The 26,634-nt window shown below is 39.2% G+C and overlaps 1 protein-coding gene across 1 annotated transcript; it reads right to left on the bottom strand.

The window, feature by feature from the left end:
• Positions 1-2,281: 2,281 nt before the first annotated feature.
• On the bottom strand, positions 2,282-25,761 carry cep120 (centrosomal protein 120). The gene is made up of 20 exons (XM_089119939.1): positions 25,592-25,761; positions 24,500-24,656; positions 23,842-23,956; positions 21,183-21,318; positions 20,201-20,349; positions 19,560-19,757; positions 18,152-18,376; positions 17,266-17,635; positions 16,775-16,925; positions 16,449-16,598; positions 16,143-16,325; positions 14,872-14,965; positions 14,538-14,663; positions 13,615-13,704; positions 13,216-13,308; positions 12,984-13,145; positions 9,353-9,475; positions 9,162-9,260; positions 6,406-6,551; positions 2,282-2,731 (listed from the first exon to the last, which is right to left on the bottom strand). Exons 1-20 carry the CDS (start codon positions 25,638-25,640, stop codon positions 2,533-2,535), a joined length of 3,015 nt encoding a protein of 1,004 aa, XP_088976065.1. The 5' UTR covers positions 25,641-25,761; the 3' UTR covers positions 2,282-2,532.
• Between the last annotated feature and the right edge of the window lie 873 nt (positions 25,762-26,634).

Below are 26,634 nucleotides of genomic sequence, written 5' to 3'. Positions count from 1 at the left end.
CATTCAAATTCAATTATAAATGGTTCAAATTAAGTTTCTGGTGGCACATATTTCAGCCCATATCTGCGTGAGTGTGTTTGTGAGATATTGATGAATGATTTTACACTCTCGAGGGAAACGTCACATTAAACTTCACAAAGTTGAGATGGCGTTCTCGTCTGCTGTTCAGGATCGTCACCTGTTTTCTCTCGCACAACTACTTTAATCATTCTTCAGACAGTAGACCGTTCCCAGTTCTTGCATATTGTTCCCGGGGGAGCGTCGCACATTTGTAAAACAAATAGTTGAGATTTGCGGCATCCATCACGGCGCTCGGCCCTGGGAACGCAGACCCGCGAACGCTCAGGCCAAACACATCATCATCTTCAGAGCTATGAGAGTTATGATTCTGCAAACACACGTGAAAGCGGCCCGTGGGTTTCTGTGGAATTTCCTGCTCGCCGCTCTGAGGTCACGTTTTCACAACCAATTAGCAATAAAGTCAGACTTTCTTAAACGTCTCCAAAAAGTCTAATTGGAAACATATAAAGTCTGTGAGAAATGCCTCTGCTCGTCTCGATCTGGTCACGTGACGAGCTCGGAACGAGTGGAAGAGGAACACAAGCATGATTATTGTGTAAAAATGACTTTCTAAAGTCATAATTATGTCATCAAATGTCGAAATTGATACTTATAAAGATGAAACTGAGAAAGTTGAATTATGACCTTTTTGATAATCTCATGATTGTGATTTTGTTTAAATTATATTTAATTATTATGATTTAGCATATCATAATTTTGACTCTTTGGCATAATTTCTATTATGAGACAGCATTTGACAATAACCTCATAATTTTAAAACCTTTTCAATATCATAATTTCTACTTTTTGTCATAATTTAGACTTTCTAATCTTATAATTTATATTTAAAATGTCATAAAAAATTCAACTATTTTCAACTTTAATCTCAAAATTTCTATTTAGTATGTCATAAAAAAATGCAACTTTCCAATCTTATCATTTTTAGATTTAGTATGTAATAAAATGTCGACTTTTAATTTCGACTCAAAATTTCAACTTTTAAAATTTCAACTTTTCGATCTCATAACATAATTTATTGTCATGTGATGTATTATCATAATTTTGATTTTTCACTAATCTCATTGATTTAGTATGCAATTTTTTAAAACTTTTTGTTAATTTTAACTTTTTGATTGAAGGAATTTCAATTATTTTTGTCATAATTTCAACTTTTTAATCCTACAATTATGATGTAGTATGTCATCAGTCATAATTTCAATTTCTCAATCCTATAATTATGATTTAGAATGCCATAGTTTTGACTGTTAATTTTCTTTATGATGATTTCTCTCTGGAGTGCCATATGAAAAGTGCTTGAATGAGAACGGTCTGCGTCTCGGAGGGGTCGTACAGTAGGAGGAACATCATCAGCGTCAAACACTGTTTTCAGCGGCTCCGAGTCCTGCCCCAAACATCACACGAGTTCACCAGTTCATGAAAACCATCAGGACTGCCATGTCAAACTATCATGAGCGCATTAGAATAACACGCCGGCGGAGAGGGGCCGAGAGACCACATGAAAGCACTTACACTGTCAGCACACGCATGTTATTCTTACATGAGAAGAGGGCCAAGTTAGAGGAACACTTACAATAATATTAGTTCATAAATGCTGTAATAAGCTTATTATGCCTCAGAAATGAACAGAGATTGGTTAACACAAACACATTTATGGCTCATTCTCAGAAAACCTCCCATTGATTAGACTGATGACTCCACTAATAGCGTTCATTTCTTTCACTGGTTAGAGTGCAAGTAAAGTGACTGCATTTTATATCTCGACAAAATAAATTTTACTCGCTTTCAATTATTTACGCTCTATTTTTCCCCCTAAAATGATTTATTTAATTAATAATGCAAATATGAAAGTGTTTCGAACAGAAGGTTTTTAATCTCATCAAGTTTAGAAATTCAAACTAGTTATAGGGACAGATTCATAAAACAATAACATGATTTGTACATTAAACCACATGAACATAAATGGTCTGCAGCAAACTTCAGAGAAATGTTATTATGAATGATAAAATAATCTCACTAAGAGAGATTTTTTACTAAATATAGTGATAGTTGACATTAGAATTTATTCAGTCATCAATTCACTTTATTGGTGTGGTACTTTGAGCCAGAGAAAATATTTTTCTCATATTTTTCACATGAAAACGATCCCGTATGTGTCAGTTTCAACATTAGTTATCCGAGAAAGTCAAGACGACAGAGCAGGAAAAAGACAAGAAAATATTTATTTCTTCCATCTAGTACAAAACACACAGAAAGCTATAAATATAAATCCCATATAAAGCCCTGATGAAGGTCTGAGGTGATTTGTTCAGAGACAGCGCCACCTGCTGAACATGAAATCACACACACTTTGATTGAATCTGTGCAAAACGTCATGAAATGAAGTGAAGTGATTCAGAATGTCCTCTCCCAGTCTTGACTGGTGAATATGGTTTGTTGATGAGCGTGATGATGTCACGTGCTCCTGCCGCTCATGGCCTGCTGGATCTGCCGGTCGAGCTCGGAGATGATGCGGTCGTCGTGTGTGTAAACGCCGGTGCGCAGGAGTGTGTCTCTCTCCTCCAGCAGACGCGCCACGTGCTCGTCCGCGCTCACATGCTCGTCTGCGCGCTCGCTCACGCACACGCGCGCCGCCTCCTCCTGCTGCTTCAGCCTATCAATAACACACACTCGTGTCAATAACACAGTTTAATGCTCAGCTATTGAGACAGACTGATGTAGACAAAACAATTATTATTCATCGACAGCAAAAAGATCTAAAATGGACCAAATTACCCGATTAATTAACAAGGCTGATATATCGATCTCTCTCTCCGCTATTAAAGGGACAGTTCACCCAAAAAGGAAACGTCTCTGGTTACTGGTGTAACCCATGTTCTCTGAATAGGGAACGAGACGCTGCGTTCGCTGACAAACAAACGCAAGACAAGGCTTGTGAAGAGATCCGTCCACTAATGAGCTCGAAGCATGAAAGGGTTAATGACATGAATCATCACTATTTAATATGCTCTTGTTCAACATTAAACATCTGAATATCAAGTAGTTGGAAGATCGATGGGTGAATTTAAGTGTTTCACTTCAGTAATGCTCATGTGACTCAGGCCACACCCACACCACTACGCTTTAGTATAGAAAGAGAGTGTTTGCTACGTTTGCACTCGCGTCCAGACTAAAGCGGCTACATGGAGCGGCCGTGTGACGTGACGGCGTAACGTTACGATTATAACGTAAGACTATAGAAACAATGATAGACATTAGCTTCAGCAAAGTTAACGTCAGCAAAGTTAGCGTCAGCAAAGTTAACATCAACAAAGTTAACTTCAGTAAAGTTAGCGTCAGCAAAGTTAGCGTCAGCAAAGTTAGCGTCAACAAAGTTGGCTTCAGCAAAGTTGGCGTCAGTAAAGTTAACGTCAGCAAAGTTAGCGTCAGCAAAGTTAGCGTCAGCAAAGTTAGCTTCAGCAAAGTTGGCGTCAGCAATGTTAACGTCAGCAAAGTTAGCGTCAGTAAAGTTAGCTTCAGCAAAGTTAACGTCAGCAAAGTTAACGTCAGCAAAGTTAGCTTCAGCAAAGTTGGCGTCAGCAATGTTAACGTCAGCAAAGTTGGCGTCAGTAAAGTTGGCGTCAGCAAAGTTAACGTCAGCAAAGTTAGCTTCAGAAAAGTTGGCGTCAGCAAAGTTAGCTTCAGCAAAGTTGGCTTCAGCAAAGTTAACGTCAGCAAAGTTAGCTTCAGCAAAGTTAGCGTCAGCAAAGTTAGCTTCAGCAAAGTTGGCGTCAGCAATGTTAACGTCAGCAAAGTTAGCTTCAGCAAAGTTGGCGTCAGTAAAGTTAGCGTCAGCAAAGTTAGCGTCAGCAAAGTTAGCTTCAGCAAAGTTGGCGTCAGCAATGTTAAAGTCAGCAAAGTTAGCGTCAGCAAAGTTAGCGTCAGTAAAGTTAGCTTCAGCAAAGTTAACGTCAGCAAAGTTAACGTCAGCAAAGTTAGCTTCAGCAAAGTTGGCGTCAGCAATGTTAACGTCAGCAAAGTTGGCGTCAGTAAAGTTGGCGTCAGCAAAGTTAACGTCAGCAAAGTTAGCTTCAGAAAAGTTGGCGTCAGCAAAGTTAGCTTCAGCAAAGTTGGCTTCAGCAAAGTTAACGTCAGCAAAGTTAGCTTCAGCAAAGTTAGCTTCAGCAAAGTTAACGTCAGTAAAGTTAACGTCAGTAAAGTTAGCGTCAGCAAAGTTAGCTTCAGCAAAGTTGGCGTCAGCAAAGTTGGCGTCAGCAAAGTTAGCTTCAGTAAAGTTAGCTTCAGCAAAGTTAGCTTCAGCAAAGTTAGCTTCAGCAAAGTTGGCGTCAGCAAAGTTGGCGTCAGCAAAGTTAGCTTCAGCAAAGTTGGCGTCAGCAAAGTTGGCGTCAGCAAAGTTAGCTTCAGCAAAGTTAGCTTCAGCAAAGTTAACGTCAGTAAAGTTAACGTCAGTAAAGTTGGCGTCAGCAAAGTTAGCTTCAGCAAAGTTGGCGTCAGCAAAGTTGGCGTCAGCAAAGTTAGCTTCAGTAAAGTTAACGTCAATAAAGTTAGCGTCAGTAAAGTTAACTTCAGTAAAGTTAGCGTCAGTAAAGTTAGCGTCAGCAAAGTTAACGTCAGCAAAGTTAACGTCAACAAAGTTAGCTTCAGTAAAGTTAGCGTCAATAAAGTTAGCGTCAGTAAAGTTAACGTCAGTAAAGTTAGCGTCAGTAAAGTTAACGTCAGTAAAGTTAGCGTCAGCAAAGTTGGCGTCAACAAAGTTGGCTTCAGCAAAGTTGGCGTCAGCAAAGTTAGCTTCAGTAAAGTTAGCGTCAATAAATTTAACGTCAGTAAAGTTAACGTCAGTAAAGTTAGCGTCAGTAAAGTTAACGTCAGCAAAGTTGGCTTCAGCGAAGTTAACGTCAGCAAAGTTAGCTTCAACAAAGTTGGCTTCAACAAAGTTGGCTTCAGCAAAGTTAGCTTCAGTAAAGTTAACATCAATAAAGTTAGCGTCAGTAAAGTTAACGTTAGTAAAGTTAGCGTCAGTAAAGTTAACGTCAGCAAAGTTAGCTTCAGCAAAGTTGACGTCAGCAAAGTTGGCGTCAGCAAAGTTAGCTTCAGTAAAGTTAACGTCAATAAAGTTAGCGTCAGTAAAGTTAACGTCAGTAAAGTTAACGTCAGTAAAGTTAGCGTCAGTAAAGTTAACGTCAGTAAAGTTAGCGTCAGCAAAGTTAGCGTCAACAAAGTTGGCTTCAGCAAAGTTGGCTTCAGCAAAGTTGGCGTCAGTAAAGTTAGCGTCAGCAAAGTTAGCGTCAGCAAAGTTAGCGTCAGCAAAGTTGGCGTCAGTAAAGTTAGCGTCAGCAAAGTTAGCGTCTGCAAAGTTAGCTTCAGCAAAGTTGGCGTCAGCAAAGTTAGCGTCAGCAAAGTTAACGTCAGCAAAGTTAGCGTCAGCAAAGTTAACGTCAGCAAAGTTAGCTTCAGCAAAGTTAGCTTCAGCAAAGTTAACGTCAGCAAAGTTAACGTCAGCAAAGTTTAGCGTCAGCAAAGTTAACGTCAGCAAAGTTAGCTTCAGCAAAGTTAGCTTCAGCAAAGTTGGCTTCAGCAAAGTTGGCGTCAGCAAAGTTGGCGTCAGCAAAGTTAGCTTCAGCAAAGTTAGCTTCAGCAAAGTTAGCGTCAGTAAAGTTAGCGTCAGTAAAGATAGCGCCAGTAAAGATAGCGTCAGTAAAGTTAACGTCAGTAAAGTTAACGTCAGTAAAGTTAGCGTCAGTAAAGTTAGCGTCAATAAAGTTAGCGCCAGTAAAGTTAGCGTCAGCAAAGTTAGCATCAGTAAAGTTAGCATTATCCATTGAGAGTAAATGTCCGCTTTTGGGGTTTGTAGTCTTTGATATTACGTATTTTCACAGTCTTACACCTCAACGGTTTAACTGCGTCTTTCTTGACGTATATGCATATTTTAAATTGACAAACATCATGTGTAACTCAGGGCACAATTCAAACGAGATCAAAATATTTGTCGTTTCTTGCCATTGATTACCATACAATATTTTTCCGAATTTCCTATGTGGTCTTCCGGAAGGGGAGGGGCTTAGGCTCTCTATAGTCCAACTGTGTCCAACTGACGCGCTCATGCCTAGTGTTGGTGAATGGTCACGTGATCAGCGTTTTCAGTCGTTTTAATGTCAATTTTTGAATCGGTAACATATTTGATGTTTTTAAAAGAAGTCTCTTCTGCTAACCAAGGCTGCGTTTATTTGATTAAAAATACAAAAAAAAGTAGTGAAACATTATTATAATTTAAAACAGCTGGCTGTGTATGTGAATATAGTAAAGTGTAATGTTATTATTCTGAATTACCTGTTGAGCTGGTTGCGTATGTCCTGGAGCTCGTGCTTGTCGCTGGTGACGGCCTCCTTCTCTTCGGACGCCAGGTACCGAAGCCTCATGTGCTCCAGCTCCTGCTGCTGCTTCTTCAGGCGTGTCATGGCGTTCTCCTGCTCACGCTGAACACACACACACACACACACACACAGGACTGTTAGACAGATCGTACACTAATGAACAGGAGAATGTGAGCGCTGTGAGCTCAGGCGTTCTAGAGTCCAACACCATCTTATCACACACATTCACACTGAGATACAGCTTTAAAAATATAAAAGAATAGTCAACAACGGCATGATAACGACAGAAACACTTTCAGAGCGACTTTTTCCAGCTGATGAGCGATAAAAACATCGACAGCCAATCAGAATCCACAAAGCTCGAGCATCTAAACTCCAGTACGGGACTTGCTGCTTCCCAAACACAGACGACACGCAGACATGCTGCCAAGTGAACTACTTTCATTCCTAAAACAATTGAGTATTTGTATAGGCCTTTTTTTTTAAATCAATGGTTTGATGGGAAACATGAATTCTGGCGGTCGAACAGTTTTCCAGCAGCGCATCGATATAAGCGTCTGGTTATAACTCTTGATTGGACTGATGGTCAGTGTTTTCTGAGCATCACTAGAGTGTGTGCAGTCCAGTAGCTTTAACAATACATGAACGCTATTAGACGTTGTCCTAGTTTTAAACTCTCAGACGGGATCAGATTATTTTGTGCATAATTATAATTTTCTTTTTTTATTGAACTGGGCCAATCTCATGTGTTGGAGGTCATCTCATTCAATTAGCATCTCATTCGCTGGAGCGAGAAGAGAAGTGCAAGTAAAACAAACACACTTAGATGTGGCCTTGACTTACAGCCAACCGTCTGCTGGAGGAACACACACACTTATCCTGAACATTTGAGTTTCCTTCGCTACCCGTGAAGCGCTCCCAGAGTTCTCGTTTGGTGTGTGTGTGTGTGTGAGGATGGCTTGTGTAAACACACGCGTGACCAGAGAATGACCCGTCTCGACGCGACTCAAGAACAGTTTTCTGCAGAGACTCGTCCTGACGGAGCGTTGGGGCCGTTTCACGGCAGGAAGTCCTCCAGAAACAGATCTGAACTCAAACATGCGCTCTGTCGTCGCAAAGATCTGAACACAGACTTTTAATGTTTTAAAAGAAGTCTCTTCTGCTCACCAAGGCTGCATTTATTTGATTAAAAATACCCCAAAACTGTACATATTGTGAAATATTATTCTAATGTGAATCATCTGTTTTCTATGTGAATATACAGTAAAGTGTAATTTATTCCTGAGATCAAATCTGTATTTTTAATCCAATAAACGCAGCCTTGGTGAGCAGAAGAGACTTCTTTAAAAAACTTTAAAAGTCTCCCCGATCCGAAACGTTTGCTGTTAGTGTGTGTGTGTGTGTGTGTAGTGTTTCTACTACTAAGTTACATATTGAAGTGAAAAACGACGCACTTAAATTCCCCCATCGATCTTCCAACAAGCCAACTTGATATTCAGATGTTTAATGTTGAACATAATACACGCCTGATTTATAGTTCAATATCATATGCAGTTATGGAGGCCGCGGAGCGCCATGAATCATCCGATGTTTTGGTTGTGTGTATCTGGCGCAGACGCTGCAGCTGGTGTGTGTCTGCAACAGTTATTAGCGGCTGATAGCGCTTGTGTTTACACTGCACTGGTCCCGTACTGGCCTTACTGGTGATGTTTCACTGCGGCTCGTGACAGCTCACCGTTCCTCCATGTTTTATTTCCATGAGAACTCGTTCGAGACCGCAGGCTGACTGGATCCAGAGCACAAACTTAAGCCTATTTTTAGAGCCATTAAGACTTTTAACATTGAGAGATTATTTCATGACAACGAGGCACATTTACACCAAACTCTCATGACTTTCTCATTTATGGGGAAAACATATTTAAATGATAAAGAATGTACTATTACGCTCTTTGTTGTACTGGGTTTATGCTGAGTTAAATAGGTATTGTATAAGACTTAAAATACATTTATATTTAAAAATCTATTTTAGTATAACTTGAATACAGTAAAAAATTAAATGTATAATATTTTTTACAATTCTTTTGTAGTAAATAAATATATTATTTATAATAAAAAAAATTATAAGTATTTTAGTATAACTTGAATACTTAAAAAATATGTATTATAATTTAAATATATTTAAACACTTTTAAAGTATTCTAGTATAACCTGAATAGTTAAAATGTTTGAATATATTTATAATATTTTACAAATATTTTTTAAGTATTTTAGTATAACTTGAATATCTAAAACAGTTTACATATATATTTACAATATTTGTAAAAACTAAAATATTTTCAAGTACCTGTAGTATAACTTAAAAACGTCAAAAATATATAAAATATACAGATTTGTACTAAAAATAGTAAAATCATCCAGATGCATTGCCGTCATGACAATCTAGAAGTTAAAGTCTTTAATTGTTATAAATATAATATCACAGTATTAATAGTAATTTTCTTTATGCAAAATACACATTTTTGGTGTGAGATTTGGGGACACGTTGTCATGAGATTGGCCCAGTTCACAACATTTTCTCATAATTATGCACAAAATAATCTGATCCTGTCTGAGACTTCAAAAATACAGTATGTCTGATAGCGTTCACGTATCACCACAGCCGTGTGGAAGCAACAGGAGTACAGTACATCATCATCATCATCATCATCATACCTGCTTAAACCTGGCCAGCTCCTTCAGGGCTCGTCCCCACTGCTGCTTATAGTGGAGTTTAGATTTAGTTGCCGATTCCAGTTTCCTCTCCAGTTCCACCTTGATAATAAAAGCGTATGAGCAGGCTCTCAAAACAGACACTGTATATACATACATATATGTGGTGTGCTGATCAGTGTGGTGTGTGTGACCTTCTCGAGGGTCATCAGGCTGATCTCGGACTGCAGACGGGCCTCGGGCCGCACGCTCAGCTGATCCCGGAACTGCTGGAACTCCTTCTCCAGACGCTGCCGCTGACGCTCAGACTCCTGCGTCTTTAAGAGTGAACACAACATGATCACTGAATGCAAAAAATATCACCCAATAAAGCTTGACATATAGTCCAAAAACATTTCTTAATCTTAATTAATACATTTGTAATTGTTTTTCATATTTAATACATCAAGATTTTATGGCTCATATTTTTTGATATCGTCAGCAAACATCTCAGCTATGTTCAGAGGAATAATATGCAAAAATAGCAACGATAAAAATTATATATTATATAAATCAGATCAACGTGTGATCGTCAACCAGTGGATCTCTGAGTGAGTGAGTGAGTGAGTGGAGGCGGGGCTCATTTGCATATTCATAGAAAAGTGCATACTAAATGAGGCGAGGGTGTCGAGTTACATTCAAGATATTTTAAGGAAAAAATATTTAAATATGGTGCATCTCTCACCAATTGTATGAACTAAAGCCAATAAAGGCTGAACTTATTTGCCAATAAAGCCAATAAAGGCTAAACGTTTGTATACACAATTCGAGTGCCTTGGAGTATTACTTTGATTTAAATATGTAATTTTGAGCATTAAGGGATATAATTATTGATTACTTTAAACAATGTACTGAATTAGAGATAAACAAATAAACCTTCATGATCAAGCGAAGCTGCTTCAGTCCAGCTGAAATATTAATATCAGTGTTATGAATGTGTTTGCTGGATTAGATCAGGTCAGAGACCCAGAAGGACTGGTGGAGCTGGAGGAGACACTGGGACAGTCACACACCTTTACTGGAGGAAGAGTGCAGATGATCACACACTGAAGAGTGTGTCATCAGAGATTAAATATAATACAGCAGCTTTATAGGGTTCATTCGCTAAAATCTGATGAAATACTCAGACATTTTCCCAGGCTCACTGTGAGTTTAAACTGTGTGTGTGTGTGTGTGTGTCAGAGCAGCGCATCCATCAGCTCGCGAGCGGCTACCGCTGAAACACTTCAAGAGTGTTAGACAGCGTCCAGTCCAACTAAAACCTTACAAGCGCTCTCCATCCTCGCTCGTCTGACAGAACGCAGGCGGGCCGCTCTGACACTCGGCGGCTGCGGCGCGCAAACGAGCAGATCCTGTCCAGAAAGAGGAGGATTCTGCCTGGATAAACCGGTTAGTGTGTGTCGACGCGGGACAAATGTGTGTTTACGCGGTGCTGACACCAGAGGGAAGGCGGTGTACACGCCGACGCGCTCTCATCTCCTCTTTCGCATGTCAGAAACCTACTTTGCTTGATTTGTTAGCGCTGCGCCGGGCCAGATGTTTTCTGGGTAGTGAGACGGCAGGCTGCAGTATTTCAGGAGCCGGCTGTCTGAGCCGAGAGCTGGAGACGCGAGAGATGCTCAACAGGAAGCAGACGCTGGATCTCACAGCAGAAAACTCTGCTGATTAATTACAGCAGCGGATAACGAGGACTTCTGGGACGCACAGATGACAATAACAGACAGTCACTATCATCTTATAAAATCTTTCCGATTCGAAACTTTTGACTGGTAGTGTGTGTGCGCATATATATATAACTAACTAACTAATATATATATATAACTACCAACAAAAGTTTTGGATTGTTAAGATGTTTAATGTTTTTAATAGGGCTGTCAAATGATTAATCGCATGCAAAATAAAAGTTTGTGTCTATATGTGGGTGCACTGTGTGTAATTAATTTGTGTATATATAAATACACACAAATGCATGTATATTTAAGAAAAAAAATACTATTTATATATAAAATATTTATATTTATATATAATATAAATTATATATAAATCTATATACAGTATATACATGAAAATATTTCTTAAATATATACAAGCATGCATTGTGTATTTATATATATATATATATATATATATATATATATATATATATCTTTATATATATATAAATCGTTTGACAGCCTTAGTTTTTAATAAAAGTCTCTACTGTTCAACAAGGCTGCATTTATTTGATTAAAAATACCAAAAAAAAAACAAACAGTATTATAGTTAAATATTATGACAATTTAAAATAACTTTGTATTTTAAAATGTAATCTATTCCTGTGATCAGAAATCATTCTAATATGCGGATTTGATGCTTAAACATATTCTTTTCATCAACTAATCCTGAAATAAAAATGTAAATAACAGTTTTTAACACTGATAATAATCATAAATGTGTGTTGATCATCAGATCCTCATATTAGAGTGATTTCTGAAGGATCATGTGACACTGAAGACTGGAGTAATGATGCTGGAAATCACAGGAATAAATTACACTTAAAAAATGAAAAAATCATTAAATGGTTATTTTAAATTGTCATAATATTTAACTATATATATATATATATATATATATATATATTGTATTTTTAATCAAATAAATGCAGCCTTGTTGAACAAAAGAGACTTTTTTTAAAAACATAAAAAATAACTTTCCAAAACTTTTGACACACACGCGCACACACTACCAGTCAAAAAATTTGGATCGGTCAGAATTTTAGTGTGTGTGTGTCTGTGTAGCAATAAATTAAAGTGCGTCTTCAAAACCAGATGAAATCCAGACTTAATGTTTTCAAGAAACGCCGACACAGATTTCAGATCAGCACACAACATATTCATATATCATATAAACCTTCATATATTATTAGGGATGCACCGATATGAAAAATTTGGCCGATAATGATAATTCTTTATAATTGAAAGCCGATAACCGATATATTGGCCGATAAATCTGAATCCAAATGTTAATATAATTTTTTAGAGCCTGATTACAAAAACAAAAGTCTCATCAGTCTCAAAAGTTCTCATCATAATTTCATGTATCCGATATGATGGGACATTCTGCATTTATGGTATTTTGCTTTTTTTTTTAAGTGATTCCAATCATATTTTAAGCAATTCAAAACCATCATGGTGAACATGGTCCTACTGTTATAGAGTCACATGACCAGAACAATATAACTGGCTTTCGTTCAAATGTGTACGTGACCTTCAGATGAGGGTCAGAGTTCTGATCTTACTTTTCTTCCCGCCACACATGCACAATATTTTATGATGCAAAATTATTGTAAACAGTGAATTATGTGAAACCTCATTAAAAATATTTCCTTTTTCCTCGAAGCCCTCGTCTGGCTCACGCGACTCTGTTTTTAGAGCACTTATTTGCGTTGTTTGACTTTTAATGACGATCCGCTTGCCGTATTCCTCATTTGTAAGACACTTTGGATTTAAGTGACTCATAAAGAAGGTCCACACACACACACACACACTCGGCGTCTGCTAAATGACTAAATGTAACGGCACGTCACGAGACTGACAAACGTGACCTAAGCTCAAGATCACACCTCTATATCACTGGATTACCAGTAAACCACTTCACTTAAGAACGGGTGTGTTAGCGAGTGTTGACATCAGTCAGTGATTCAGCAGGCGTGACCTCTTGACCTCACAACCCCAGGGTCACCAGGCCCCTCCCAGCTCACGCTTCCAGAAGGGCACAGGTCGTGTCCGCTGTGTTTGCCGCGCTCACCTGCTGTCGCTGCCGGGTCAGCTGATCCTCGAGCTGCCTGACCTTTGACCTCTCCAGCTCCACCTGGTGGTCGCAGTCCTCTCGCAGACGCCGGCTGCTGTCCTGAAGCTCCCGCATGCTGAACTCGTGTTCGGCTCGCATCTCGCGCTGGAGTCTCTGCGTCTAAACCAGCACAGCCACAGTCAGACACCAGTCCCCCCAGTTCACACGCTAGCCGACAGCGACCCCTCACCTCGGTCTCCGCGTGAGCCAGCGCCCTCTCCCTCTTCTCCAGGTCCGACAGGGTCTTCTGAAGCTGCTCCTCCAGCAGACTGTACTCCAGCTCCTAGGGAACAACAGCTGATAAACCACACCGCAGATCCCCATCATCCGCTCTCGTCACGCTTCAGCCACTAAACCAGCAAAGCCCATATTGAGCGTTTGTGGAAGGACTTTTATTTTGACAGCACTGAGAACGCATTCTCTGCCTTTGATTTCCACCATGAAAAAATACTATTTAAAAAAGGGAATTGCATTTTTTTCTCTTGCAATTCCAAGTTTACATCCACAACACTTTTCAGAATAAACTTAAAATAATTAGTAGAAACACACATGAGTCAGTGTGTGTGTGTGTGTGTGTGTGTGTGTGTACCTTCTTCTTGATGAGAGCCTCTCTCTGCTGGTCTCTTCTCCTCCATTCCTCCGCCAGCGCCTGCATGTGACTCAACTCCTTCTGCTTCAGCTGAACACACACACAGTCAAAACTTTAATAAAAAAATAAATAAATAAAAAATTCGGAATTACTTTTAACCCTAAAATTGTATTCTGGACAAATGTGTGCAAAATAGTTTTGATTTATTTTTAAAAAATACTTCCCTTGATCTGAGCGGTACAAGACTTGGCTACTTTTCCTAAGTTTGCCTCCTGAATACACTATTTTTTTTTTTGACTCAATTCTACAATGTTAAGTGGGTGGGAAAAAAAACTCCTTAATCTTGTATTTGGGTCAAAAATGGGCACCCATAGAAATGAATGGGAAAAACTGTAATTTAGAGCATTCTAAAATAAGCCAAAATAAGACAGCAAAGTCACTTCATCTTTAAGTTTTAGCTCTAAGAATTTATTCGAATGATATTTTAATGTAGTTAAAAAAAAACTATATAGTAATTAATTTACAGTACATAGAAATAATTTACATAGAAAATATGGTACTTTTTGGAGTAAATAAATTCAAAAATACCCCCAAAATAAAGAAAACACCATAAATGGATAGACAAAACTTTATCAAAGACAGTGATATAACATTTATAATAAATAAAAATTAGGATCACACCCGAGTCCTCTGTGCCCACATTTGTCCACAATAACAGGATTAAGGGCTATAAAGTGAATACGGTTTGAGGGTTAAGCTTTATAGCTGTTAAACAAAGTAAACGTTATAGAAAAAAGGATTAGTAAAGCACTAAAAAAAATCTATTCAAACATTTTTCCTCACAATCCTGAGTTTATATCTCACGAGATCATGAAACTGATGGTAATTTGAGCAGTAAAAGACTGAACATGCAAGTTTAAGACCTGATCATCAAACATGTCTTCCTGCATCTCCTTCCACATCTCCAGCTCCAGCGCCGCCTTGTACTCCAGCGTCTCTCGAGGCCGCGCGAGTGTTTCCGCCCCCCCGCCACCTGGAACCACTGCGGCCTGCAAACATTACCCACAATCCTCCTGTTCAGGCCACATTAACATTCACAGATCTGAAGTAACAGGAGAGCGCTGGCACTTGCAACGCCAACGTCATGGGTTTGATTCCCAGAGAAAGTAAGAACTGATAAGAATGTAAATGTGGAGCTTGAAATGCAATGTAAGTGACTTTGGATAAAAGCGTAAATGTAAACATCAGATACAGCACCTGTGAGGATTCAGAGACCAGGATTTCCTGAGCGTTCACCAAACCCAGATCTTCAAGAACGCTCATGTAACAGAGTTCAGCCAACGCCTCAGACCTGCAGACACAGAAAACAGTACAAGTAAAATACAACAATAAAAATAAAGTTTATAAGGATTAGTTAAAATGAAGAAAAACATTAAATAAAAAAAACATTGTGAAATATTATAGTGAAATATTATATATATATATATATATATATATATATATATATATATATATATGAAGAGTTCAGATGCAAAAGCCTCTAAATGCTATTTGAAATTTTCTTCTTTAATGATTATTTTTATCAAACTTGTATATTTAATTTCAGTAATTTCACTTAAGTGAAATTACTGAACTTAAATATACAAGTTTGATAAAAATTATCATTCTAGAAGAAAATTTCAAAAGGCACTTAGAGGCTTTTGCATCTGAACTCTTCATATATAGACTGATCAGATGAAAAAAAAAATCCTTTTTATATCTAGAAAATATCTAGTTACATTCAATATATTTTAAGAAAAAAACATTTAAATGTCATTTTGATGTTCAAAGACAAGTTTTAAGGGATTGACTACAGGGATTAGACGGACAGTTCGTCCAAAAACCATCATTCTGTCATCATTTATTCGCCCTCATGTTTCCTCATTCTGCAAAACACAAAAGAAGACTCGGTAGAATGCATCAGTGTTTTAGTCCATACACTAAGTCAACAGGCTCTAATGTTCTCTGGCTCATAAAACGTCGTCTTTTATGCTGTGAAAAAGAAGAAGTGATGACAGAATGTGTATTTTTGGGTGAAATGCAGCCTCACTTAGATAGATATTCCACATTGTGTGTTTCGAGGCCGCCATCTAGAGGTGAGAGCCGTGTGCTGCGCCGACTGAGCAGAATATAATCCAGCAACTCAATATAGACCTGTAAACTCTATTATTAATCGCCAGTGATATACTAACTTCATCTGCATGCATAGTGCCAACTACCTTAGATACGAACTCGAAGTGTTCATGAATTACAACTATTAAAGGGACAGTACACCTAAAAATGCAAATTATGTCAGTAATTACACCTCATGGCGCACAGAAAGTATTCTCGTTGCTATATCTTTATTTGTATTCTGAAGATGAACGAAAGTCTTACGGGGTTGAACATCATGAGGGCGAGTCATTACTGACAGAGTTTTCATTTGAGGGTGAACTATCCCTTTAAGGCGAGTGTGTGTTTGAGGACAGGGCCTGAGGTTACACACACACCCGTGGGCTTTAATGATGGGAATCCTCTCAGTACAGCTCTGCCTCCAGCGCTGCCGGCCCGACGGGTCCAGGAACCGGGTCTTCTCCGAGCTGAGGAGGCGGGACAGCTGAATACTGACAGAACCCAGCAGAACATCAGGAGAACCGGGCTCTCGGTGCCACATCTCCACCAGCAGAGGAACCCTGAACACACACCAACAACATCAAGGATCTGCAAATGGCTAGATGCCGCTAAATTACACGCTGCACCTTTAAGAAAGAAATTCAAAACCGTATGTTTTCAGCCGTTTCGCCAGGCCGACGCACCTGAGGAACGTGTCCTGAAGCTGATTGGGCAGCGCGGCGAAGTCGAAGGCACAGAAGGACTGTGGGAGAAACACCTCCGTGTTCTTCTTCACCTCCACCGCCGGACTCGTCATGATGGGAGACGCGCTGCCGAAGAACTGGTACGCGTATCTGCAACCGGAGGAAACCGCGTGATTAATAATACGTAATACGCAATCAATCAGATGATACAAGATGTTTCGACTCAATGACTCAATTTAATACAAATCCTATATTTATAAAAAAGAACAGTGAACTTAGATTTACAAGGGGAAATGAAGAGCCACAACGAGGAGACGTGAGCGCACCTGAGGATGCAGTTGACCGGGAAGCTGGTCCTGAGGTCCCGAACGCTGCGCAGGTCCAGCGAGAAGCAGAAGTGATGAGCCGACGCCGGGATCGAGATCTTAGGAGCCGAAACAGACACTGAAGAATCTGCATCAGGAACTTCTGAAAACACTACACAGATAACCATACACGTTACTATAATGCTGTACCATCACACTGACAACACACACACACTCACGAGTAAACAAACTACAAATGTCTTTGAAACATACAGTATGTATTCATTACACAAAAATATTCACCCCATCACAGTCGCCATGAAGGACAAAATTAGCGATATAGACCAAAAGCACTTTACTGTAAACATGTTTTACTGCTGTAAAGTTGGGCATTTTAACATGGAGGTCTATGGGAGTGAGTCTCTAGTGGCCAGTGGAGGAACTGCAGTTAAACAGAGAGAGAGAGAGAGAGAGAGACACCAGAGAGTTGCTGCTGAAAGTTGAAAACTTGCCATGTGTTGTGGGCGGGGCCAGTCTGTCATGATCTGTGGGCGTGGCCTGTCTGTCATGATCTGTGGGCGGAGCCCGTCTCTCTCGCTCTGTGGGCAGGGCCTGTCTCTCATGATATGTGGGCGGAGCCTGTCTGTCATGATCTGTGGGCAGAGCTTCCCTGTCATGATCTGTGGGCGGAGCCTGTCTGACATCACTGGTCAGGCTCTCGGCCTCGCTCTCTGAGTGCTCAGGAGAAGCAGCCGGAGACAGAAGAGGCCGGTCATGTGACTTCCTGTCGGGCGACGGGCTCATCGGGACTCGATGTTCACGACCGCCGGCCGGAGCGGGGCCTTTCTTCACTGGAGTTTTAGGTCCGGTTTCAATGTCTAACTGTTTAAAAAAAAAATAATCTGTTAAAACACTGAAATAATAAGATGGGTTTAGTCAAACCGCTCATTAATCAGACGCCAGATATGATGTTGATATGTTCCACTAGTGTGATCAGGACACTATAGTTGATTTGTGTAAGTGAGGAGAGCAAAATAAAGTAAAGTGTGCCATATTCCAGCCAAATCTTCTTCATCCAGTGACTACAGTAACAATGATTCCTCCACTTTGAGCTGAAGTGTGTTTTCTGCTCTTTTTACACACACACTGAACAACATGAAGCATTGCTTGAGCTAAACTGCTATTATCTAATTGTGGAGTTCAATTGAACAGCTGACAGATATTCAACATAATTCATGTGTGAGAGTCCAACAGAAGGACGGACAAAACCAGTCCAATATCAAACACTGAGTTCTGCTCACATTTATCACCGACTATAGCCAATACACTGATCATGGCAGACATGAGGCTGAGTATATTCTGGTTTGACTGTATAATAACGCGTGTCGTATGCTCCACCTGACGAGTGAGATCCTCGGCTCTCAGAGTCACCGAGACGCCCACCGTGGGCTGGAGGTCCGGCGGGACCGGCTTCAGGTCCAGCTTCACCCGGTTCGGGGGCTGAAGGATGAAGGCGCCCTCTATAGTGGCCGGATGTTTGGCCAGATCAGCGCCGCTCTTCATTAAACCGGCCAGACTGACGTCAGTGCTGCCCAGAGACTGGTTTCCACAGCAGAGATGGATCTGTGTGCAAAACACGAGCTACATCACAACCTGCACATTCATCACTATTAGTCCAGTCAAGCAACGTTTATCTATATAACGCTTTTTACAGCACAGAGTGTGTCAGAGCAGCTTTACAGAGATAACAGGACAATAATGCAAGAAAGTTTGTGTCTGGAAGAGAATATAGTCACAGTCCAGCTTAAAGGAGTAGTTCACTTTTAAAAACTCACCCCCATGTCATCCAAGATGTCCACGTCTTTCTTTCTTCAGTCGAAAAGAAATGAAGGTTTTTGATGAAAACATTCCAGGATTTTCTCCATATAATGGACTTCAATGGGGTCCAAATGGTTCAAGGTCCAAAAGAGAGTTTCAGTGGAAACCGTTCAAAGGGCACGTTCATGACTCTCCTGTTCGAACTCGTTCATCAAAATGAACGAATCTTTTTCCGAGTCATTTGGTTCACTCAACGAACGAATTGACTCGGAAAAAGATTCGTTCATTTTGATGAACGAGTTCGAACAGGACATTTGAGTTCAAACGTTTGAGCTTATAAAACGTAAACTTTGTTATTTATTTATTAAATGAGTGATCGTTTCGCTTGATAAGACACTTATTCATCGTCTGGAATCGTTTAAAGCCCTTTGAACAGTTTGCACTGAAACTCTCATTTGGACCTTGAACCGTTTGGTCCCCATTGAAGTCCATTATATGGAGAAAATCCTGGAATGTTTTCATCAAAAACCTTCATTTCTTTTCAACTGAAGAAAGAAAGTCGTGGACATCTTGGATGACACGGGGGTGAGTAAATTATCAGCTAAAGTTTTTTCAAAAGTGAACTACTCCTTTAATTCAGTTCAGTGATGCTTCATTTTGTAGTATAATAGTTATTAATCTAGCTCATTTATATTTATATATATGTAGTCAGCTCAGTTCAGTTCTTGTATAATAGTATCAATGCAGGAGATCAATAATATTGCTGAATATATTAAATTTAATGTCCCCAACTAATCAAGCCGAGGCAAAGGCGACAGTGGAGGAACCGAAACTCCATCAGAGCCAGAATGGAGGAAAACCCTTAAACCAGACTCAGTCACCCAGTTCTGCTCTGGCCAATGAGTGAACAGTGTATGATTATGATAATGATTCAGGAGTACTACAGGTCATAAGTCAGATTCTCGATGATCACGATGGTGATGCTCACCTGGAGACACGGCTGCTGGCTGAGGAAGAGGCGGAGGACTCGGTCGCTGCTGCGGATGCGTACGGACGCTCGCTCCGGCTCGAAGTTTGGACTGAGGAGGTTCTGGAACGGTTCGCTGGTGACGTCGTTCCCCAGTAGAGTGTAATAGAAGAAGAACTCGGACCCCTCAGCGGACAGCTTAGTCGAGCTGGAGATCAACTGAAGAACAGAAAACGTGTCGTATTGTGTTAAGTTGTGCATATTCTCCATTGTTGCGGCTCCTCTCTTCCCAGTCTGTCAGTAACGCTCTGTTTACTTCCTGTCTCTATGAAGCCCCGCCTTCTGAAAAGCACACTGCGCTATGATTGGTCAGCTGGAGCAGTGTGTTGTGATTGGTCGAGCGCTTCGAATGTGTATGGGAAATGCCCCGCCCCTTTCCATAACCACCAGTTTAACACACTACTAACTAACTCAACCAGGCCCCGCCCCTTTATTCTGCACATTAATTATTATAATGAGGAATATTGTGACGTTTCAGGCGTTCAGGAACACTGACACTGATATAGAGGAGAACTGGAGCTTCAACATCACACACTAAACACAGATGAGGATGAGGAAAACACAATAGATCCTCTTTAAAACATCACATTAGATTCCTGTACCTGCTCCAGTTTAGTAGCAAACGCAACCGTCACCGACAGCACAAACATGTCAGCGCAGAGATCCGCAGGTCCGATCTGATGAAACGCTTCTTCCTCGTTCAGAACCGCAGTGAGTTTAGCAGCTTCTAGAGGAGCCGGCGCTGGAGAACCTGCGGGCGGTCGAGAGAGAGAGAGAGAGAGAGAAAGAGAGAGAGACGTCATCATTACATTAACCAAGTTGTTTTAGTGGAGTTTTCACTGTTTGTTATCATTTTAGAAACTTATTGGAATAACTGCACTGATGAATCTTTCACCACAACAGCAGGTATAATTAATTACACGTTAATTGATTTCAACAATGACGAACTGAACGAGCGAAAACTGTGTGGAAAAACAAGTGTGCAACTCACACACACCTTGCCAATAGATTCGCCATTGGCTAGTATATAATTATATGATTCCACCAAATCAGGTTATCTTTGTCAAAATATTTCAACATACACTTTTAACATCAGTCGAGCATCATATTACGATATTATAATACCGTGTGTAAAATAAGTGTATCTCACAGCATACTCTACACATCTACTCTTGTGATGCTCACTCAAAAATATGCACTTTTTCCTGCACAAAAAGAGTACATAAAGAGTTCAGATGCAAAAGCCTCTAAGTGCCATTTGAAATTTTCTTCTAGAATGATCATTTTTATCAAGCTTGTATATTTAAGTTCAGTAATTCCACTTAAATGTCAATGATAATTACCTATTAATTGTCATTTAGGTAAAATGATTGAACTTAAATATACAAGCTTGATAAAAAAGGTCATTCTAGAACAAAATTTCAAATGGCACTTAGAGGCTTTTGCATCTGAACTCTTCACATGCTTTTAGGGCGTAGTATGAGTGGGCGAACCGAGACAGGGGTTAGTAGGACGTGAAGCTTTGCAGCTGGTCAACAGAAGCAGAGAACAGGAGGATTATGGGAAGGAAAGGAGGACGTGCACCTGCTCTCGGCGGAGCTTTCTTGGCCTTGAACGTCTCCGCGGTCGGCTTGGTGTCGTTCTCTATAATCACCCCGATCAGGAGCGCGGGTTTGAGTTTCGTGTATTTGCTGCTGAGCAGAGGATACCATTTAGGAGCCTGAAGAACACACACACACACACACACACACACACACACACACGCGGGTTACAAACACAGACACAGGAGAACCTACACACTCTGCTCATCAAAGTTGCATTTATTTGATCATAAATACAGTAAAACAGTGAAATATTATTCTAATGTAAATCATCTGTTCTCTATGTGAATAAAGTGTAATTTATTCCTGTGATTTCCAGCATCATTACTCCAGTCTTCAGTGTCACATGATCCTTCAGAAATCACTCTAATATGAGGATCTGGTAATTCATTTTTTGAATAGCCACCTGGGCACTTTGTATCAGCTCAGATGAAGGATTAATCACATCCAAAATAAAAGTTTTTGTTTACATAATATATGTGGGTGCACTGTGTATAATTATTTTGTGTGTATATATATATATATATATATATATAAATAACTACACACACACATGTGTATTTAAGAAAAATATATTATTTAAATATAAAATATTTATATTTATATATAAATCTATACAGTATATACATGAAAATATTTCTTAAATATGTATATTTAAGAAAAAAAATATTATTTAAATATAAAAAAATTATATTTATATATAATATCAATTATATATAAATCTATACAGTATATACATGAAAATATTTCTTAAATATATACACACATTTGTGTGTAATTATTAGGGTTGGGTCTCGAGAATCGAGTATCGATTTGAACCGGGACTAACTTTTCGTTTTTCCCGGAATCGTTCAAAAGTTAAAATTTCGATTCCTAGTTTCAATATTCACAGTCCGCCGAGCGGAAGAAGAAACTGCTGAACAACACCAACGAAGAAGCGTCTACCAGAAGTGTTGGCATACCCACGAGAGTCGAACATGAGTACCTTACGTCGGCGATTCAAAGTGTGGCTTCACTTTTCTAAAAATAACGAAATCTCGGCAAAATGCACAATTTGTGACAAAAGGAGTACTTTTACAGAAGGATTATTTCCTTCAGAAAGGCCGTTGGTTAGCAAGGTTAGCTAAACTTTTTTGACCCTGCCTCTTAAAAGAATCGGAATCGAGAATCGTTAGGAACCGGAATCGAAACAAGGAATCGGAATCAGAATCGTTCAAATTCAAACGATACCCAACCCTAGTATTTATATATAAAATAATTATACACAGTGCACCCACATATATTATGTAAACAAAAACTTTTATTTTGGATGCGATTAATCGCAATTAATCGTTTGACAGCCCTAATTCCGACTAGGCACTAGCCAGGTTTCCATCCAAGGGTTTTTTTGCGAAAAAAGGTTTCGCGCATCAAAATGTTTACCGATATAGCTGATGGAAACGCCAATTATCGATTTTTTTTTGCAAATGTCGACACAATCCTTTTCCGTTTAACTTTAGCGCATAAATGTTATGTCGATATTTTAAATGTCGCGAAAAACGAGTTTGGAAACACTTTTTGTCGAGAAAAAGGGCTTTCACGAAAAAAAATGTGGTGTCACGTGATAATTTCCTCACGCGCAAGGTGCAGTCGTCGTCACAACAAACACTATGGCGGACTCGGGAGCGGTTTTCGTGGACAGATGAGGAGACTCGTTATTTTCTCCATTTAATGGAAGGAAATGATATAACATGTATTTTTGACGGGAAACGACAGAGAAATCTAACCCCGAAAGTTTCGCCTACCACTCTATACTCGGCGCAGGTTGCCAGCTTGTAGAGGGCAATGGCAATCCGCTTTCGTGTTGGAACCGGTGGTCGGTGGCAACCTGGGGTAGGCGCAACATCAGGACCAATGAATCCACACAGCATCTCAAACGTCGGCCGTGTCATTCTAAAATGTTGCACCCAGAGACTTTCTGTAAAGTGTCTCTCCACAACTTCCTCCCAGAACGCCTTATTGCGTGGTCTCTCCCAGACGCTTGGGCTTCGTCGCATAATAAGGGTAGTTTTCGAGCCCTATCAGATGAGCAACTGCTTCATTCTGCCGTCGTCTTCTGATATTTCGGACACTTGCAATTATTTGTGTAACTGTTAATTGAAATGACAGTAAGTTGGCAAATTTCAATTAACTGCCTGAATACTCTCTCCATTTTCTTGTTTGTTTGTTTCGGTGTTGAGGGCGTGCTGACTGGAACCCCTGACAGGGATCCTTTCAATAAAACAAAACAAAACAAAAACCTCAAAAGGTATAATTTGCGATAAAAAATAAATAAATAAAAAAAAATGTTTATGGAAACGGCTGAAGTCACTTTTTTTTTGCGATACACCAAAACATATGCGACAAATCGCTTTCGTCATTCGTGACGTCATCACGCACACAATCTTATCGGTAAAAGGTCAATTGAATGGAAACAGTCAGGAGACGGCAAATTTCGTATTGTTTTTTTTTCGCATATTCACTTTGTCGATAACATAACAGCGCAAAAAGTGGATGGAAACGAGGCTACTGTTGACAAAGTTAAAACGCCTTCATTTCATCATGGCTAAACCCTGTCAATGTCAAAAGCTTGAACAGAAAAGCCAAGAATGCAAGTGTCTGACCTGCTTGACGTCCTGCACGGACCTGAGCTCGAGGACGATGTATCCCACGCTCTCTCGGGCACACGAGCCGGAGTCCACGGCGTAGCACTGGAGCTTGATGGGAGTCCGCTGGAGCCTGTGGGAATCAGACCGAAGGCGTTTCCATTAAAGACACTACACTGGGAAGGGTCACAGCACTTACATTCCTGTCCTATTGTTAGTTTCACTGCATCTATGGTTCTCCTCATATATAAATCGCTTTAGATAAAAGTGTCTTCTAATGATTACATGTAAATTGCGCAAATTGAAATTGCAGACTGAGAATACGCCCAATGGAAACACGCCAATTCCGCAAAAAAGTTTTCAGGCTCGCATGAGGTGTTTTTCAGGCAATTTGAAAAAGGAATATTTCACAAAACTGCAATGGAAAAAGATTTTGCGCATTTACAGTCACCTGACGTACGTAAAGTTGATCATCCTTTAACGAAGGTGAGGTGTGTTTGGACAGAAGAAGAGACAGAGTTCTTTATAAAAAAAAAAACCACACCTGTGCTGATGCAGAGACACACACACACACCTGTGCTGGTGCAGATACACACACACACACACACACCTGTGCTGGTGCAGAGACACACACACACACCTGTGCTGGTGCAGATACACACACACACACACACACCTGTGCTGGTGCAGCGTCCGCCGGTCGAGCTCCCAGGCCAGTTCAGTGCAGAACTGTGGATGTTCTCGATGCTCCACCGCGTCTGTGGCCAAAGTCTCTCCGTCGAAGCGAGCCTCAACGACCAGAGAGAGCCGAGGACTTCTGGGAAACTGGCGGCCTGGAGAGAGACACACACACACATCAGATCCCTCAGCGTCACTCGAGACCGTTTCAAAGCAGCAAATATAACACACCTATATTGTTATTTTGATGAAATAATCATCAAGTGTCCTCATATAGAAGCAAATAAAGTGAGAGACTACACATGTAATATACATTTGTGCAATATTAATGCTCTTTAACCATAGCAGACTCTTTGGATTAAAATGAGATGGTAACACTTTACAATAAGATTACATTTTTAGCATTAACTAAGAGTTAAATTGAGTTTAACTTTTATTTTATCCTTAGTTAATGTCCGATGAACTAACATGGATGATCAAGGTCCACTTGTCTTGCTCATTTATATATGGTGAAAAAAGTGTTACCTATGAAATGTACTCATGTCTCTTGGTTACAGCTAAAGAAACCTGTACGATTTTAATGTTTGAATTATTTTTAGTAAAATTCGTTCTGTAGAACTTCTCATTTTAACATATTCATATTTATTTAATTTAGTACATTTCAGTTAAGCACTGTTTTACTTAGGAAATTTGAAGTCATAATTATGATATCAAACAGTCAAAATTAAAATTCTGACTTAAGAATGTCATCATTCATTGACATAAAAAATCGGAGAAATTATGACATACAAGTCTTAAAAAGGCATATTCATAAATAAAAGTTTGAAATTCGGACTTTAATGTCATAAAAAGTCGAAATTGTCTTTAAATGCCACTGTCATATTGTTTACTAACGTACATGGTGCTTCACGGTACTATATAGATAGAACACTATATATTTTTTTATTGATGACATATTTATCAGCAAAATACACATTAAAAAAATAATTGTAGAACTAATGTGCGTGTTTTGACACCATGATTAATCGTTAATATGACACTGTATTCACTTTGTTTGTATCGCAGGAGTCTTGAGTAATAAACCAGTTACCTTCAAGAATGGACACAACAATCAGCAGCTGCTCTGCTTTCGACGCCATGTCATCTCGAGTGTTAATTAAAGACTCTCATAATGATGCAGAGCTGATTTCATCTGTTGTTTACTTTCAGCGCGTCTGTTGTGTTCAAATAACGACAGTAACTGTCAGTCTGCGTCACTTCCGCCGGAAACAGCAGCGTGTTTGTGCGTGACTCGCGCTCCCCCTGTAGGACGGATGAACACGAACGGATCATTCCCGAAATAATGACACTTAATTTATTTTATGAGATTATAATAAAATAAAATAAAATAAAAAACTCGAAATTGCCAAAGTGTCAAAATTAAGGCATGAGCGATGCCAAGCCAAAAATATGATATACAAAGTATATTAATAAAAAGTTAAAATGCGGACTTGAATGTTATTAATTTTTTTAACGAAAAATATGACATACAAGTCGACAATATTCTTTCAATATGCGAAATTCTGATATTAATGTAGGCTAATAATTTTGACATAAAAAATCGAATTTATTTCGTTTATGAGATAAAGTTGAAAACTAAAATTATGACTTTAAAAGTCAAAATTATTACATAAAAAGTATGTAAAATATTTTAAAAATTCTGACTTAAATGTCATGACAGAAAAAAAGTATAAAATTTACAGTCAAAAATATGACTCACGCCGAAATTATGACATACAAGTCAAATTATGACTTGAGAAAGTGATATTATTAAATAGTTAAAATTCTGACTTTAATGTCATATTTATGACATAGAAAATCAATATTACGACATTAAAACACTATTATGATCAGTCGAAATGATGACAGTCAAAATGATGAAATATGAAGTCATTATTATGTTATTAAAAAGTCTAAATTCTTTAAAAAAAAAGTTGAAATTCTGAATTAAATGCCACAATTGACATACAAATAATAGAAATAACTGTCGTAAATAAGACACGCAGGAATTATGGCATAGGCTACAAGACTTAAAACGTTAGCCTAGCTATTCTTAAATAAAAAGTTGAAATTCTGACGTCATAATTTTGACAG

Source organism: Pimephales promelas, chromosome 14, assembly GCF_988280905.1.
Source record: "Pimephales promelas chromosome 14, fPimPro1.hap1.1, whole genome shotgun sequence".
Lineage (NCBI taxonomy): Eukaryota > Metazoa > Chordata > Actinopteri > Cypriniformes > Leuciscidae > Pimephales > Pimephales promelas.
The sequence above is the reverse complement of the archived record's forward strand: the minus strand, read 5'-3'. Positions and strand labels throughout refer to the sequence as shown.